Source organism: Perissodus microlepis, chromosome 14, assembly GCF_051167445.1.
Source record: "Perissodus microlepis isolate ML-2025 ecotype Zambia chromosome 14, ASM5116744v1, whole genome shotgun sequence".
In the NCBI taxonomy this organism is placed as follows: domain Eukaryota; kingdom Metazoa; phylum Chordata; class Actinopteri; order Cichliformes; family Cichlidae; genus Perissodus; species Perissodus microlepis.
This window is the reverse complement of record NC_140474.1, coordinates 11,779,272-11,798,736: the sequence shown is the minus strand read 5'-3', so window position 1 is coordinate 11,798,736 and position 19,465 is coordinate 11,779,272. Positions and strand designations below refer to the sequence as shown.

The 19,465-nt window shown below is 42.5% G+C and overlaps 1 protein-coding gene across 3 annotated transcripts in view; it reads right to left on the bottom strand.

The window, feature by feature from the left end:
• pitpnm3 (PITPNM family member 3) overlaps positions 1-19,465 on the bottom strand; it is a 113,142-nt gene that overhangs the window by 40,919 nt on the left and 52,758 nt on the right. For all 3 annotated transcript variants that reach the window (XM_084951473.1, XM_084951471.1, XM_084951472.1), the window contains exons 4-5: positions 5,527-5,597; positions 5,164-5,384 (exon numbers count right to left, since the gene is read on the bottom strand). In XM_084951473.1, coding sequence (XP_084807599.1) covers positions 5,164-5,384; positions 5,527-5,597 — 292 coding nt within the window. The remainder of the gene's footprint in view (positions 1-5,163; positions 5,385-5,526; positions 5,598-19,465) is intronic.

Genomic DNA, 19,465 nt, shown 5'->3' with positions numbered 1-19,465 from the left:
CTATCTTGTATTATTTTGCAGCAGCAGCATCGGATTTTACTGTTATTTTTCTAGATCTTTAGAGAGCTCTATCACCGGTTCTTCAGATGATGCATCTGAATGGAGCAAGCCCTTAATTCTTATGTTTTATGCAGAAAAGTCGAACGATGTGTCTCACGCTCACAATTATGTGAGTGAGCACAGTCTCTGAATCAAAAAAGCCTGAGTTAACAAAGAGTGATGATAGTCACAAACGTGGTACTCATCGTCTCTAGCAAGTTAACACAACGAAAGTCCAGCTACCCATGTGGAACTGCCCAGTCACCTTTGTGGAACTGTTCCACAGTATACCCCTTTCCACAATCTGGAGATCATGTTATTTGTTGAAGTACTTCTTGTGCTTTTTGTCACTGATGAAAGTTCTTGGTGGTCGTTTTCATGTGCTGCAGAAAAGTTTGGGGGCAGTAGGGGCAGTAAGTATCCTCCCTGATGGTACCGTGTGATGGATCAGAAGAATATTTGCCTGCAACTTCTGTACACTTGTTCAACTTTAAACAAAATATCAAGCACAAACTAAATGTGATGGGAGGCAAGTGATAGTTGCATGAACTAGAGAGAAACCGGGGGGTAACCTGCAGATGTACAGACATGTTAGGACAATTCAAATGAGGCAATAAAGAGGCAGAAAAGGGAAAGTAAAAACAAACAGAGGAAACACAGAAAGCACAAAAAAAGCTCAGCATAACTGCAATACTAAAAACCAAGGTTCCAACTGCAAACTTTGATCATAACAGAGACAATAACAATAATAAACAATAAAATAACAAAGAATAAACGTATGACACACGAATAATCCTAAATGTATTGGTATGTGTGCGTAAATTGTTTCTTTAGTTATACATTTCTCCATCTCTTAATTTTATTTAATCATTTATTTATCTCCCAGCAAAACAGCTTTGGTTGACACACTGTCGCAATAAGAATAGTTTTTTAAGCAAAATTTCATGCGTGCCTGTGTGTCCACACGCTTTCAATTACAGACAATCGAGACACGCAGCCATATAACTCAGTTCCGCTCAACTGCAATGGGAAACTGTTGTCATGAATATTTTATCTCTGGATGTGGTGAAAGCAAAGCAGACGTCAAGCTGCTGAGCAGCTACACAACTCAAATCTCTTTACACTTGTCTTGCTTCCAGTCTGTACCTCTCTCCAGCTAGCATCAATCAAAACGCCAAACAGAAGCCTCGACTTGACTGCTAAACACATTCTTTCAGCCACGGTGATTAGTGACAAGTCAAACAAAAAATATCCTTGGCATATAATTGGGGAGCCGTGAAAACAAAGTGACGCTGTCAGAGGCAAAACTGTTGACCACTGGGACATGTGACATTAAATGTAAAATGAAATTATTAGTTACGCTTAAGCAGCCGTCTGAAAAGACAGCAGTTCAGACTAAGGAAAGAGAAAGTCATGCTTTTGCCGCCTATATCTCCTAAGCGAAGTCTGTGGTCCCCACATGCTTCAAAAGATCCACCATTATCCCTGTGCCCAAGAACAGCAAACCCTCATCCCTGAACGATTACCGGCCAGTTGCACTGACCTCGGTAGTAATGAAGGTGTTTGAGAGGCTGCTGAAGAACATCATCTCCTCCTCCATCCCAGACACCACAGATCCGCTGCAGTTCGCCTACCGATCCAACAGATCCACAGAGGATGCCATCGCCCACGTCCTGCACACCACCCTCAGCCACGTGGACAAGAAACAGGGTAACTATGTGCGAATGCTGTTTGTTGATTACAGTTCAGCGTTTAATACAATAGTGACCTGCAGACTGTTCACAAAGCTCAGGGATCTGGGACTTAACAGCCGTCTATGTGCATGGGTGTTGGACTTCCTCACTGGCAGAACTCAGGTGGTGAGGGTGGGTAGATGCGTCTCTAACAGCATCACCATCAACACAGGAGCACCTCAGGGATGTGTCCTCTCGCCACTGCTCTACTCCCTCTACACTTCAGACTGTGTGGCCACCCATGGCTCCAACACCACTGTGAAGTTTGCTGACGACACAGTGGTGTTGGGTGCCATCTCCAACAACGGTGAGGCGGCCTACATGGATGAAGTGAAGAATCTGGCATCATGGTGCCAGGACAACCACCTCCAGCTGAACGTCGGCAAGACCAAGGAGCTGGTGGTGGACTTCAGAAGGGGTCAGCACAGAGACTACAAGCCCATTATCATCAATGGAGCTCCAGTGGAGAGGGTGCAGTCCTTCAAATATCTTGGTGTCCACATCTCCTCAGACCTGACATGGGCTGCCCACATTCAGGTCCAGACCAAAAAGGCTAGGCAGCGCCTGTATCACCTACGACAACTGAGGAAGTTCAGGGTCTCTCCAAAGATCCTCAGGATTTTCTATACAGGCGCTGTGGAGAGCATCCTCACACAGAACATGACATCGTGGTTTGGGAACAGCTGTGTGAAGGACCAAAAAGCTCTCCAGAGAGTGATCCGTACAGCAGAACGCTGCTGCAGGATTGCTCTCCCCCCGCTTCAGGACACCTACACCAGGAGATGCCGGACTAGAGCAGCGCAGATACTGAAGGACCCGTCCCATCCTGGCAACAAACTGTTCCAACTTCTGCAATCTGGTAGAAGGTTCCGCATCATCCGGGCAAGGACAGAGAGACTCAAGAGGAGCTTCTATCCCCAAGCCATCCGGGCCCTAAACACACACACACCCGCCCTCTCACATCATCTATAATTGACTGAGACAGGACTCTCTTCCAGACACTCTAAACCAAGGCACAATGTACATTCCAAATTCCTTTAATTTTAAATATGTTTATATTGTCTATTCTGTAAAATAGTCAGATGTCTATTCATATTAATGTACAGAATTCACCTGCTTGCTGCTACTACTGCACATTCACCCAATGTATATACTATTTATATATATATATATATATATATATATATATATATATATATATATATATATATATATATATATATATATATATATATATATATATATATATAATGTTCTTCCTCTACCCCCCCCCCCCCCCATTTTTGCACATGTCGAGGAGCGTGTCAGGCTACATTTCACTGTGTGTTATACTTGTATAACTATGCATGTGACAAATAAATAAAGAACCTTGAACCTTGAATCTAAACACCATCCAGCAGCTTTCCATCAATTTCAATTGCAAGGAATAAGAGCTGTGAGTGTTTATGGAGATGTTTAATATATCATAAAGAAAGAGTCATCTGCTAACTTCTGTTCATTACCATGTTAATATAACAATGTCTACAATTAACCCCGCCCCCTTGAAACTGAAACCTGAATGCAAAGTAACAGTAGCTAATTAACCAAACAGATCATTGCTTGGAGAGGCCTTAGAGGAAACTGTATGAAGTCATTTAAGCATTAATTTTATCCACTAAGAAGACGCCTCTACTATTAAAGGGGAGCTTTAACAATTAGAAGCAGCATTTAAAAAGTTTAGGGGTTATATTTTCCACATGATCACATGCTTATGGGGCCTGAGAAATGCCCTGAGCATGCTAATTAAGACAGCAGTGTGGCTGACCTTCACCACCTGAGCAGCACTGGGCATTAATTCCTGCAGACATGCACATTCTTCAAGCATCTTCTTCAAAAATAAAGAATTCATTGCTCCTTCATTGTGATTGAAGCTTTCAATCAAAATGGGAAGAAATTAAGATAAAAAGCCACAGAAACAGGACAATTACCTTATGGAGCACTTGGCTTTTTCCCTTTGTTTTCCTTGTCAAAAGAACCGAGCTGGAATGCAGCTTACTACGGGTAACAAATTACAATGTGACAGCATGAAACTGCTCAGCGTCATGCCTCATAATCATTGACTTATTCATCAGCTGACAAGTGAAATCACAGACTCCTAACTCTCTCCAACACACTTAACTCCTGTGTGTAAACTTGGGCAGGTTGTGAGAGTAAGCCATGTTAGCTGTCATTCATTTTTTAAATATGGAAAGTGGACCATGAGTGTTCATGTCTCACTCATAGTCCATCCAAATGTTTACGCATGTGAAAGAAAGAAAGTTAATGCAATAGCATTAGCATTAACTTTCTTCAAGTTACATATCATTGATATGAGGAACTTTGGTTTATTAGTGTGTCAGTGACATCTTTCATTTATTCACTAGAGTATGGGGAAAATAAATTATTAAAGTGGAACTATTTTGCTTTTTCTTGTTTTATGTCATATAGTTGCTGTTAAAATGGTGTGTAGTGATATTAAACATGTGACCCAATATCAGCTGTTCAGGAAACTTGTGGGTGAAGCAAGAAGACAAAACTAAATAAACTGACTATCTGCTAATATTTATACTAATTTTACTTTTGAAATGTAAATTTTAAAGGTGTTCCAACTCATTCTAATGTCTAATGCACTGACAAGCACAGGACCTTTTACAGAGTTGTCATTGATTTACAGTCTGCAGCGACAGAATCAACAAAATAGCTGTTTATAAAATCTGGTGTCACTTTTCCCACAGTGTTCATCCATTCTACTTAACTTCATATCATTTTAGAGAAACACTAAGGTGTTTATCAGAGCTGCCTGAGGCCACTAGTTCATGTTGTCCTCCCATCCAAGCAGCAGAAGGCACATTATTCTATTTAAGGTGTGAAAGGCTGTGTTTCCACATAATTTATTTCCGACAAGAAATTGTACTGGCAACTGAAAAATTCTGGTTCACTGAAAGGGATAACCCTATGAGTTCTTAAAAGTGCCTTAGCAAGGTCTGGGTCACACGGAGCGTGAACGACAGCTTTTATTCTCATTCAGTTGTGAAATTTGCTGCACGGGCGAACATCACTCTTTCCAAAAATATCTCCTCATTTGATACTTGACTTCAGCTAATATTTTGGCTTTTTTTTTTCCTCAGTCTTCAATTTTTGGTAGATCTGGAAGCGGTGAAGGCCACAGCACATGATTCACACCATTTTCACATTTATCAAACTATTCACCATGCCTCTGTGCCCTTCTCCAGTTATGTTTTTCCATTGATCTTTCACCTGTGTGGCTAAATATGAATGAAAGAGAATTAAATCATCTGGATTTTATCCAGGCATGCAACACTTTAAAATGTCAAGAGTACATGAGGGCGTGTGGTTTAGCATCAGCACTTACTTGGACACCAGAGAGAAGGCTTCAGCACATACAGCTGGACATGGCACCAGCTTGATCATCACGTGTTCGGCAGCAGCTTGGAAATGCGCCCGCGTAACCTTGTCGAGCACCGAGGCCAATGTGGCCACATCGCCAGCTTTTGTGCTGGGATCTCCGCCCGCTGTGTCCAAGATGTTTCCCCCATGCACCACAAGTATTAGCACATGGGTCTTACATTTTCTCTGCAAGGGTGTTGAAAAGGGACACGTTAAACAAGGGAGTGAAAGGGAGAGAAAAAATAAGGGCAACATTTTGTGAAAGGGATGAGTATTCCTCCATGTTATTGGCTGCTAGTGAACAGAGGCTGTTTTGTAATGGTCCTACCTCTGTATCGTCCACTCCTTCAATGCTGCTCTGAGGGGCACAGCGTGGACCTCCCAGCTGGTACAGACCCTCTGTATTGCATGAGTAAAGTATAGGGGCAGGAAGTAGCAGCAAGGGAGAACGAAGGAAGGAACAGAGACAGAGAAAAGGAAAGAATGGGTCACGGCAGGAGATACTTCAGCCAGACACACTAATAACAAAAGCATAAATGGATATTGATTAGTGAATACGGTCAACATTACGAAAGCCTCTTCATCTCTCTCTATTTCGACTTCAAACTGTGCAGTGGTTCAATATGCCCTGAGGCTCAAATAAAACAAGCATGAGATTCAGAGATCAGTACCAAACAGCAAACAGCAGTAGTTTTTTCTGTGGCAGCATCTACAGCAAAGCATCACGTGAGATGCAGAAAGAAAGATGAGGGCACAGTTTTTGTTTTGTTTTTTTAATATCCACCAGTATCTCTCCCTCCCTTTTGAAGGTGCAGCATTTCTTTGGAACCTGGCCAAACTCATTACCCTCTCCGGAAGCCTCTGCATGCTGTGTCATCCTATTCCTGAGCTCTCTCCTGTCTCTCTATTTTCTCTCTCCCGGCTTAAGGCGCAGCTCTGTGCTTTGCTCGCTCACTCGTTCGTTGTTTATTTGGCCCCCTCGTCTGGGACTGACTGTCATGGGAGGCTCACAGACTCATGCACCGTCGGCTTCCTTCTACCCAGTTCCCAGCCCACAGCTTGCCTCCAACTGCTTGCTTGTCTAGAACAGATCAGCACACACAGGGGACTCCGCATACTGCACTATTTTAGTCACAAAGTAACAGGAAATCAATGGAGTAAGTTTTTTTTTTTTTTTTACTGAAATAGGAAAGTAGGGTAGAAAAGTTCTTCCAAAAACCTTGAAGTATTTTAGCGTGCAAACACTGCCGAAGAGCAAAATGTTGTGGAAATTGACAGCAAACACAAAACCTCAGCTTCTTGACAAGAAGATGGCTGTATCTACTTTTTGATTATTCATTAATGTGTCAAACATGAGGCCACTGATATAACAACAGGTGAAGAGTGAAGAACAGTCTGGATTCAAACTTTCTTGCTTTATTGTCCGCACAAAATGATTAAAATAAGAATTAACTGTTGACTTTTCAGTTTCCCCAACCATTAGCACCATTAACATGTCAAACAAGCACATAAAGCTACCGACACAATTCTCAACAGCTTTTGTCTTTATTTAAATCCATCATTTTAAGCTTTGAAAAACTGTCCGTTTTGTTTTCAAGACATGCATGTGTCTTAATAAAATTATGAACACCATTTAATTAATGGAACTATTTGTATTTAACATATTACTGTGAAAGCTGGTTGAAGTCCGGACGGAGACACAAATTGAGGCTGTGTCAAGAAGGGGATCCAGAATGAAACTCTGCCAGGTCAAACATTTGGAGGTACTACGGCAAGGGAGTGACTCACAAACTGACATGAATAAACCAAAACCAAACTTTTATTACACAGAAAGAAGTAATCACAAATAGTACAAAAAGTCCAGAACATACATTTTAAATTCTCAACAAATACAACCACAAAGACAGAGGAGGGGATATTACCAGAGAGCCAGACACCAGGAAAACTGATGCTATAAACACAACAAGCAGACAAAAAATTCTCAGAAACAGCCAGAAAACTCAAAATAACCCAAAAACCTACAAACCATAACAATTATGCCTGATAGATGCAGACCAGAAATCTTCTGGTTTAAACTTTTTTTGGTTCCCTTGAGAGAAATGATGGAAAAACATTAAGAGTAATGACTCACAAAATGCTCTACACTCACTTTCAGCAAATAAAACCTGCAGACATCTTAAGACTCAAAGAATCTGACCATAGACATACTAACAGAATCACTTGGAACAGTGTGCGAGAAATGAAAATCTTGAGTGAAACCTGGAGAAATTGGAGCAGTACCAAAAAGCGGAAAGCTGAAATAGGTTTCATTACATGTTCGCAGAATAATATCACTGTGGCTGAATGAGTGACATAAGATTAATTTGGCTTGGAGAAAAGGAAATGTTGCAGTGACATCCAAAGCAGTTTAGATTTTTGATGTCTTAAAAAGAATAAAGCCAGCGGATCCTGATTCTCTCATATCATTTACTGATTAAACTAGATAGGACAATGACATTGCATCCAAAAAATGCCAGTATAAATAAAACCTACATCTGAAACATGAAAAATGAACTGGCTGCCAATGGGCAGCAAACAGCTGCATTCAGCAGGTTGTAAAGAGAAAGACAAAGGAAAGAGCACTCCTCACCTCGTCATTTGTGAAAACAGCACACATGCTGCGCTCCTCCTGGCTTCAACATTAAGTGAGGCATTTGTCTGATATGGGTGCAAACTGGCAAAATCATGTTTCTATTGGCGCAGCTCAGTGGTATAAATTTGCCTTCCTGTGGCTAAAGCTAAACCATTTTCTTCCATCTACAGCAGACTTTTTTGCTGCGGGGGTGGGGGGATTCTTACCATCTGCGTTTCTTTTTCATTTTCTTGTGTTTCTTCTCTCAGAGGTCTGAGTCCTCCCGGTCAATATGGGCTTTATGAAGCACATATTGATCTAACCTAGAAAGCACCCAGTAGGAAGTTGACAGTGCCCTAGTTCAGTGGCATCGTGGCCATTTCCAGTGGCTCTAAGCCCAGGCAGGCACACACTAACAGCAGGCGAACAGAGTGCGTCAGTGCATCTGTTGTCATACTGAGATATTTCATAAGTTATCTACGAGAGACGGAAAGGAAAATTGACTTAAGGAACAGGGTTGCGAAGATGAGAACAGCTCTACAGAAAAAATCTCCAAGAGCTGAAAGTGAAAGGTTGAAAATAGTGACATATTGATCTCTGTCAGGATGCCCCTTGTGTGTCATTCTGTCAGTGTAACTATGATTTAAAATGTCATTGTCTATAAAATGGTGACTTCTTTTTGTCTCATTTATCACCTTGGATTTAGCAGATGGAAGGAAAACAAAAGCAGCAGGATGAGACTAACTTCCAGACAACAGAGTTATAGCTTCCCCAGGGTCTATGAAAATGGCAAAACGCACTCAAAGTTTCCTGTCTGTTGGAGTGTGATTCAATTCATTAGAGTTCCAGTATCATGGTGAATTATCTGTGTTCCTGCAAAGACGCGAACAGAAAACAGCAGCATTTTTCCTTCCCATCTTTGATTGAACAAGATACACTATAGACTCAAGCAGCAAGACAAAATGTGTGATACAGAGCAAAGCTGCATGATGTACTAAACAGGTGTGGGAGAATAATCCACAAAGAGTGTATTAAAAAACAAACATTTAACTTAAACTTGCAAGTGCATTTTCAACATAAAACCTACACTGACGTATTATGACTGCATAGAATCTTTAGGGTGAATTTTGCAGGCGGTATAACGTTCGGCACAGCATCGCTAGACTCTTTCACGTCTCTGTCACATATTCTCACTGTGAACCTGCCCTCACCTGTGAAGAGAATGGGTTACATGTTGCACACCTGCCAGGTCTGGTGTTCTCTAGCGAATGCCAATCGAGCTGGATGATACATGGCTGTGTGAGCAGTCCGACTAAACTGATTCTAGCCATTTAGTCAGAAAGATGGACATGAATAGCTGACTGGAGGTCATGTTGGGGTGGCTGTAGCGTAGAGCAGGTCACCTACTAAGTGGAAGGTTGGTGGTTTAATCCCTGTCTGCTCCAGTCTGCATGCCAAATATCATTGGGTGACCCCATGTGATGCATCCATTGTAGTGTGAATGTGTGTGAATGTTAAATGGGTGAATGAGGCAGTTGTCTAAAGCGCTTTGAGTACTCAGAGTAGAAAAGCAGTATATGAGAACCAGTCCTTTAACCATTTATCATGTTGTAGGCCTCCGTCAGTGCTCCTCCTGTTTACCCTCACATAAAGGAGCTGCTTGCTGGTGCCCTTCTACATAAAAATGATACATGCTCCTTTTAGGGGTTTTTTTTTCATTCTGTTTTGAAATAAAAATGTCAGATGTCAAATATGAAAATGTAAATTGAAAAGCTTGATGGAAGGGTATTTTTTCTGAAAAAAAAAAGCTCTTAAAGAAAGAATACCATCCAGAGAAGCTGTGCTGCTGGTTGGTGGCATTTATTTGTTATCACTGGAGTTGGTTGTGTGCCTCACAAGATACAGATTTCAACTTATTCAGGATGCAGCTGCTCAAATTCTACCCAAGATTTGAAGAAAAAAAAAAGGATCATGTCACTCCAGTTACTCCATAACCTCTGCTGGCTATGAACTGCTTTCAGAAAACATTTTAGGATTTTCCTCCTGGTAGATAAAGCTTTTAATATCTTTCTTTCTCTCAGTCTACATTGTTAATAGACCCCTCAGGTCACAAGATGTTTCTCTCCTTCACAGATCCAAATCATTTCAACATTTTTTTGTGGCAAAATTTAAGCTGCTGAGAGAGACATTTATATACATGAGGCAAATAAATCATGCGTAACTTTGTAAGTTCTCACTATATGTTTATTTGGATGAATGCTGTCTCGTAACTGGGTAAACAAGCCCCTTTGACCTCTGGCACAGTATAGGCATGCTAACAAACTCAGCCATCTGTTCAGCGCCGCTGGCATCAGGGTCTGCTTTGTTGCCCTACTGAGAAAATACTCGAGGGGACCCCACCAGTCCTGCTGCATGACAAACCTGCTGACCGAACACATCAGCATACACACGCGCACATCCCATACGACTGTGCAGTTTATATACACTGACTGCAACCATCAAATGCACTCACAATCTGTGCCTAACAATCCCAGCTGCTCCCAATCTACATGACATGGCTGCTGTACAGCAACACACGCTAACGCAGAAATCTACAGCACACAGAAGTAAGGAAGGAGAGGCTACTTAGTACTCACAACAAAACCCAAGCGTAGGAGACTTTGAATTCTTTGAATATAATCTACTTATTATTCTGTTTAGAATTTGCATTTGTATTATTCTGCCAAATCCAAATGAAAAAAGTTTACAAATATACCCAGAAATATATCGAAATATACTGATAATGAGCAGCATTGAAGACCAGTAAACAAGTCCACGACTAGTGGGACAAATCTAAGTACTATGTGTACTTTAGGCATGTGCATATACACTGGATCCATAAGTATTTGATCAATGACACTTTCTGCCTCTGTACATTACCACAGTGGACTTTCTAGTACAGGGTTGGACTCCCTTTACATTCAGAACTGCCTTAATTTTTCATGGTATGGATTCAATAAAGTGCTGGAAACATTCCTCAGAGATTTTAGTTCATACTGACATGACAGCATCATACAGTTACTGCAGATTTGTCAGCTGCATATCCATGATGTGACCCTTCTGTTCTACCATATCCCAATAATTCCCCACTGGATTCCGATATGGTGACTGTGGAGGCCATTTTAGTACAGTGAAACCACCATCATGTGACTTGGTGCATTATCCTGATTGAAGCAGCCATCAAAATATGGCACGGTGGTCATAAAGAGATGAATGTGGTCAGCAACAATATTCAGGTAGGCTGTGCTGTTTAAACAATGCTTAGTTGGTACTAAAGGGCCCAAAGTGTGCCAAGAAAATATCCCCACACTATTACACCATCAGCAGCCTGAGCCATTGATACAAAGCAGAAAGGGTACATGCTTTCATGTTATTTATGCCAAATTCTGACCCTGAGAGCTGTGCAGATTTGGAGCTGACAGCAGCCATGAGACGCTATCCAGACGAATGTTTCCATTTCCTTGTTAACTGTTAAAACATGCATACAGTCTTACAATGATGCTCAGGGTAACAGCAACAAAAATAACTTTATTGTTCACAAAAATCAATATACTGTATGCTGTACTCTATTTTTTTCATACACTGTTAAGCTCTTATTTTCTTGGAATGTTAAGTGGCAGAAACGAAGGCAGCTACATGCCACATAAACATTTATGGCAACACCCGATTAACATTTCTAAGCGGTAGAAATCTATGTCTCTGAGTGACAGATGTGGTGTACTGCTTGGGTTTCTTCCTCCTTCCTATTTCATATCTTCGTTCTCGCTCCTGCTCGCTCTTCCTTTTACCCCCCTCTCCTTCTCCCCTCGTGGGGCTCCAGGCTGCGACAGTGTTGTCTGCGTGTGATTATCTGTTCTCCATGTGCGATCGCACAGCCTTTCTTGCTTCATATCCTGTCAAACAAGCATGCTCATATGCACACATCTGCACACATACAGATAAACAATTTTCACAGGCGTGAAAGTACAAATAGACACAGAAATGGAGACACAAAGGTGCCTTTGTTAACAAAAGCATTATAACAACTGAATGCCTTTAAACATTGTAGAGATGAGGCTCTGGCTCATTAGCCACCTAGATCACCTCCTGTTTGTCTACAAAGCCCTCTCCATGGTCCGGCTCCATCTTACATGCCCAACATCTTATACTCTACTTCCAGGTCCCTCTGGTCAGCTGATTGGACCACAATCAGAAGCATCCAATCTAGATTTAAACTCAGAGGAGACTGTGGGTTCTCAGCATTCCCCTCACATTCAAACCTACCCATTTTCCACCGAGTCTTTAAAACTAGACTTAAAATGTATTTTTATTCATTAGCATTTGAGTCTTTCTAAATTTGCTCATGTACATTTGTTTGCCACGACTGTATAGTTTAGCACCTACTGGCACTTTATTATTTTTACTTCATTCTCATCTGTTCTCTTGTTTTTATCCATTCTGTCTGTTGAACAGCACTTTGATCAACGTGTGTTGTTTTTAAATGTGCTTTATAAATAATTTCGAGGTTGAGAATATTAAATTGCTAAAACCTTCAACTGCTAAAGAGCCACAATTTTATCCTGCAGCACAACTGTCTCCATTAAACTAAAAGACTATTTTTTTCTGACATGAATAGACATAAACCCAGCTTTGTAACTAACAAATACGCAGCTTTGAGATTTGTTTTTTTCCCCCAAGCTAGAGGAAATAGCATGGACAGACAAGACCGAGCACTCAGCCATTCGCCTGATAAATAAAACGGCGTTTCTTGTCATCTCATTCCTGACATGCGTAAACTAGTGGACCATATTCGTCCAGGACGACCACACAGACTGTTCACATATGTAAAGAAACCAACATGTGTCTATTATAAGGTCAGCCAGGAGATCTGTGTCAGGTGGCTAATTTGTGCAATTTCTGAGCTGGTCAGTAGCAAACAAACCATTTTTACTTTGACATGGGCAACTACTTTGTGGGATAATTTCATTATTTTTGTCCCAATTAATTATGTTGGTCCAATGACTGATAATTAGGGATGGGTACCGGTATCCGGTGCCATGATGGCACCGGTTCTGACATAAACGGTAGTAACCAGACCGAAAAGCAGCGCACATTTCGGTGCTTTATTTCGGTGCTTTTTTTTCCTGAGCTGTGATACACTTTAGATTCTAGCCAATCATTTTACGTTTCCGAGGATAGTAAGCGGGTCCAGGTACGTACGTTCTTTTAGAGCAGAGCTACAGATTAAAAATGCCCAAGGAGGACCGGTCAAATGTATGGCTGTACTTCACAGCAAAATATGCAAACTCAGCAGCCTGTAACAAGTGCTTTAAGCTGATACTGTGATACTGTCAAAGGAGGTAACACCTCAAATCCGATGAAACACCTGGCGACGCATAGCGTTTTTTTTAAAAGCCGAGAAATGCGCCGTATTTGATAGCTTGCTGCAGACCTCACTCCGTGCACATCTACTGCGGGTGGGTTGCCAGTTATCGGACCCGGAGCAACATCCCCCAAAAACCCGAAGAATAGAGTCCTGGCCCCTAGCCCTGCCAGTGTAGCAGAAATGATGACGGATGATGATGGCAGCAGCAGCCGTTCTTCTCTGCGTGAGTAGCTTAATGTTGTTCGTGTGTAATTTACGTTGAGTAGGCTAACCACGTTATTACATTAATGCATGTAAGGTGAACTAGCAAACATCATCATAGCTACATGCGGCTGTCTTCTTGTTTGATGGCAGATGCTCCCTTCACCCTGGCCAAAAAGGCTAAAATGACCAAAGAAAAAGTGGAAAACAGTTAAACATGAGAGGTTTTTGGATAAAGTTTGTGTTTTTTCCATTGTTTAAGCACTGCTTCCAGCCAAGAGTGATACCATATATGCCCCATAGCTGCAGAAAAGGCTAACATTGTTATCTTTTTACAAAAAAACAGCTGAACATGAGAGGTTTTTGGACAAAGTTGGTGTTCTCCATTCTTTAAGCACCGGTTTGAGCACCGTTTAAGCACCGGCACCGTTTCAAAAGTACCGGTTTGGCACTGGTATCGGATAAAACCTAAACAATACCCATCCCTACTGATAATACCAAAGTTTTTTTTTCTTTAAGGTCAGAGATTGTATTATAAATATCTCACTCCTGCATCTTTTTTTTTTATTTGTTTCATTATTCTACGGTAATTGCTTTTGTCTTCCCAGTGTCTATGCTTCTGTTTGCAATTTTGTTTTCAGAGAAAGACAAAAACATTAATTTAATGGGAATTAAAGCAAGAATGACATTGTGCCTATCCAAGCATCGTGTGTTAAAAATGACTGCGGGGATGCATGGGTAGAATACAGATGAGCCTCAGACCTTAAATTTATGTTTTCTGTCTCACTCTGTGTGTTTTCTGAATAGAGCTCCGGGGTGCATTCACAAAAGAGAGCCGTGGTGCTCCACAGAAAACAGAAAATCATTCTCCCATTCAATATATTTCTCTCCAGGTCACTTTGTGTGGAATTATATTTCCACCATATATTATGTAGCCAGAGAAACATCATCTGTGGCTGGTTATTTGGTAGGGCTTATCACTTAGTCATCTCTACCAAAATGTTTGATGTAGCAATTTCAGATAATGTTATCCCAGCTTGGCACCGCACGCCAAGAAAGCAGCCAAGTCGGAGTCAGTCACTTTTGTTTATCAAGCAGCCCATATTTTTTCAAAAAAAGATCACTTATGTAATGTGGCTATTTCAGGTCTGACTGTATTATATCGTATTAGTCAGTCAAAGAAGTGGAAAAACACAGGAATGAAAGGAGCACAGCAGATAATAATCTTTGCATAGTAAACAGATGGGAAGTATGAAAGATGCTGGAGCAGTGGCCGATGTGCGATTGCAGCATCTTACCGAGCAGAGATAAAGAAAGAGTGCAGAGGAGAATAAGGGACAGTTGTGCTCCAGGCATTCCTCTCTGTTGCTGAGGTTTTCATCACTGCAAGTCACCTCTACTGCAAGAGAAAGTGTTTATGGGAGCCAGTGGCTTGTGGAGTAATGAAAGTAAGAAGAAAAGAGAGGGAATAAAAGAACATGATGAGGCTTATGGAATGAATGAGCATAGAAACTGTGGAGAAATATAAGACAGAAAGAGCCAGCTATGTTTCTGAGAAAACAGAAACCGATGGAGATTAAAGGGCAGTGGATGTCAGCTCAACTGCTAAAAAGACTGACAATAGTCCAGCTGCAGGCTATCTAGCTGCAGCACTTTATGTTTTCCTGATTATCACAGATTTTAATTGATAATAAAAATCCCACAGGAAACAAACCACAACACAGCAATGTGATTCAGCCTTCTTCTTAGTTTTTATTAAAAACCACTGACAGTAAATCACCAGCAATGAGGTGATTAAACAAATGGGCAGCTGTAGCAGCTGCGGTTATTATTGACTCATTTACCTGGTATGAGAGTTGATAATTACAGCACAGTAAATCTTCCACAGAAGACAATTTGGACGTGTTTACATGTTTTTGAAGGATTGATTTGGATGTGCTAATGCCCAAATGCATCAGATTTCTAAACACTTAATCCACAAAAACACTTGTAATGTAGCTGGCACCCAACACTTTTCCCCCAATACCTTGGATTTTTATACTCTCCTCACTAATTGCTTTGGTTCATCCAACTGTGCTTCACAACTTTATTGTTTTGGTTCACTCTCTCTGCTCTCCTCGGCATCATTTATGGCAATTAAATTAAATTGAAATCTCAGTGAACAAGTTGCACAGAAAACAAACACAGAAAGTATGACCACTTAAAAATCAAAGAATATTATTTAGGAGAGGATGCAAAAACAAAACCCTTTAAAATTGCATTCTTTTCCCAAGTAGTCATACAAGTTATGTGGCCTAGTCATGTTGATTTCAATGACTTGCATGTTTCATTTTCCTGCCCTTGTGAAGTGCGTTGTAATAAAGATACTGATAAAGGCTTTGTCTTATAGAGATATTACTCCAAATCTCACCTACTGATTCTTAACAAGTTAAATTAAAAACATTTTTCAGGCCTCTTCTGTGAATAAACTGTTTTGTAGACACCACTTACAAATTGCTTTCCCGTGTCGTGGTTCGAATTTTGAGGAAGAGACATACGACTGGAAGTCCATAGTGGGTCAACACAAATTATTTTATTAAAACACACAGTACAGTGTGGGAAGAAACTTGCAACAGCAATCTTACAATCTTCCTCGAGCAGACCGCTCCCCATCCTTATATTACCCTGATGACATCACAGTTAGATCTTACTGGAAATGATAACAGTTCAAAAAGTTCTCCTTATATAGACATCCGAGGCTACTTTAGAGACAAACAAGTGTGTGATATGTTGTGCAATTTTGTGAGACTGTGTGTCCAACCGAGAGACTGTCCTGAGACGACCTCCCTGTTCTTAATACGTGCGGGTGTGAACGTGCGTGTTTTACATGACTCTCTATGTGCATGTTGGTGTAGGCCTGAATATGTGTGTAAGTGAATGTAGAAGGCCCTACTGGACCCACAGCTTCGAGAGGTGTGAATACAATAATATGGATACCATTTGCAACAGCTTAAGCAGATAGAAAGAATGATAGAGAACAACAATAGATTAATTAAAGTGATGATAAACTGTACTAATAAAGTAACGATGAAACAATGACAGTGCATGTAACTGATAACAAAGTGACCGTAAAATAACATGTTTTTCTTGACACCCGCAAAAATGATTCAAATATCAACATTATCTCCTGAGTCAAAACTGACGTTGTGCATCATGATGGCAAAAATGATGGTTTTACATAAAAGTAGAAATTTCAGCCCTCTATTACAAAACAACAAACACAAACGCTGTTTGGATTATTGCCATTTATTTGATTTTGATTTTGATTTGATTTTATTGATTAGCATTCAAATATCTCAGTGAAGGCAGAACAAAGATCTACCACAAAGCAAGAAAGCATGAGACAAGGCTAATCAAAAGGTATTGGCTGAAGCATTTGCTTATTACGCCAACCCTTTTAACAAAAGATCTTTTTGCATGCAGCTCCTGTACACAGGGCTCGAAGCAAATAATAAAACAAAGCAAAAACAAAACAAACAAACAAACAAAAAAAACCAAAAAAAACTTTCCACCTTAGATAAGTAACTACATCAAAGCAAAAGAATCAAGAGTTGTTGTTTTTTTTTTTTGGTTTTTTTTTTGCTCTTTTCATTCTTGATATATATATTTTTCTGACACTGTCAAAAAAAGACTTCCACACAGTGCACACAGGCTACACAGACTAGCATTACTAGCTGCCTGCCATCCCTTTATCCGTCCCTCCATCGCTCCCTTATTCAGGGTTGCTGGGACACCACTCTAAGCAGAGAATCCCAGACCTCCCCTTATATCCACTTCCTCCAGCTTATCCGTGGGGACACCAAGACATTCCTAAGCCAGCTGAAAGATATAATCTCTCCAGCATGTCCTGGGTCTCCCCCTGGGCCTCCTCATGGTATGACATCTTGCCCACCTCAAATGACTCTTTTCAGTGTGGAGGAGTAGCACCTCTACTCCTGAGTGCCTCCTGAATGACTGAGCTCTTGACCTTATCTCTAAGAGAGAACCCAGCCACTCATTTCTGACGCCTGTATCCACGACCTCATTCTTTCAGTCCCTAAACAGAGTTTGTGACCACAGGTGAGGGTAGAAACATAGATTTACAACATTTATCCCAGTTATTACCTGGTGTGGTGGGGCGTGGTCTGTGGTGCCGTGCGGACGCACCTGCACGGCATCCGCAATCACGCCCGCCGTGTTAAAACACGGGGACTCAGGGGTTGGTGCGGTTGTGGTGTGACGTGAATTAAATAAAGATGGCTCTGAACGTTGCTCCGTGGTCCCGCCGTGCCTTATTCACGCCACATTGGTGCCGAAACCCAGGAGGCGGCATGGTGGGTACTTACCAGAGCCAGGGAAGGGAAGAGCTGGCCGAGATGGTGGCCGGAATAGCGGCCACCCAGCGGAAGCAGGCGGCGGAGGTGCGTCGCCAACAGGAAGAGCTGCGGAAGGAGAGCGAACGCCACCTGGGGAAGATGGCAGAGCTGGCAGCGCTGCTCCAGGCCTGGGCGACCTCGACGCCGCCACCTACACCGGGGTATACTGACGGTGGGAAAGCGGTGGAGGAGCTGTGTGGGACACCTCGGCAGCCGGAGGTGGTGGACGAGTCACGCGGGGGTCCGAGCCTGCCGGAGGAGGAGGAACAGCCGGGTGAAGGGCTGCTCCTGCCGGGAGCGGTGGAGGAGCCGCTCCAATCGGAGGTGGAGGAGCCGCTCCAATCGGAGGCGGAGGACGAGGCGGGCGAGGGTCTACACCTGCCGGAGGAAGAGGAGCCGCTCCACCCAGAGGTGGACGAGGGGCGAGAGGGGCTGTGCCTGCTGGAGGCGGAGGCGCAGCGCGGGGAGCCGCTCCAAACGGGAGTGGCGGAGGCGGTGGTGGAGCAGCTGTGCGAGGAGATGGAGGTCCCTGGTCCAGGGCAGCCTGCGCAGCCGGAGTTGGAGGCAGAGGAGCGGGACAGCCCCGCTAAGCCGGGGGTCGGCGGGCTGGCCAGTCCAGCCTCGCTGCCACCAGTCGATTCTGCGCGCCTGACGTCTGCCCAGCCGCCTGTGTGCAGGAGCTCACGGCCATGCCTGTGGGGCCGTGTCCGCTTGCTACGCGGCCGACCTCCGGACCAGCTTCGCCGTCGCCGCTGGATGCGCGGGCGGCCACCAGAATGGACGCTCCCCCGTCGCTTGGCCAGGGGCTGGGGGCGCCGATGTTTTGGGCCGAGTCTTGCCCCAGTTCACGGGGGGGAGTAGGTTCGGCCAGATTGCTCCCCGGCCTCAATCGGGCGATGGGGGTATGTGGTGGGGCGTGGTCTGCGGTGCCGTGCGGACGCACCTGCACGGCAACCGCAATCACGCCCGCCGTGTTAAAACACGGGGACTCAGGGGTTGGTGTGGTTGTGATGTGACGTGAATTAAATAAAGATGGCTCTGAACGTTGCTCCGTGGTCCCGCCGTGCCTTATTCACGCCACACCTGGGTTCAAGCATTTTGAGATGGCAGTCCTGTGTAATATCAGCCAACCATTTGCACATATCTACCAGCCTCTACAGCTCAATCACCATGTTGATCAGTTACTTCAGTAGGATAAGAAATGGTCTCTAGAGTCAGAGGTCTTCCTCTTTCATTTTGTTCTTCTTGATAAAAGGATACAAATCCAAATTTCCCTTGCTAAAAAAGCAAAGGACATCCAGGGGACACTGAGGTAGTGAGTCAAGCTCAAGGAACTACTTTTCAAGTCATTTCTGCTGTTTTATTAGTTTTTTTTCTTTCTTTTTTTACCCCCCTATGTCTGCCATGGGGCACTCCATAACTTGAGATGTTAAAATGTCAACCATTTACTTCAGAGTCTATTTGGATTTACTCAATAACCTTATTATATTAATCTTATATTGTAGCTCTCACGCCATGTTTTCTGCTTACTATCATATCCATTCAAACCTAATAAAGGCATCAAATGAAAAATGTATTTTTATGCACCACAATATTACCTGCTGGCAATCATAATTCATTTTCCAGATATATTTGTATCTAACCTTGTTGTGTCTAT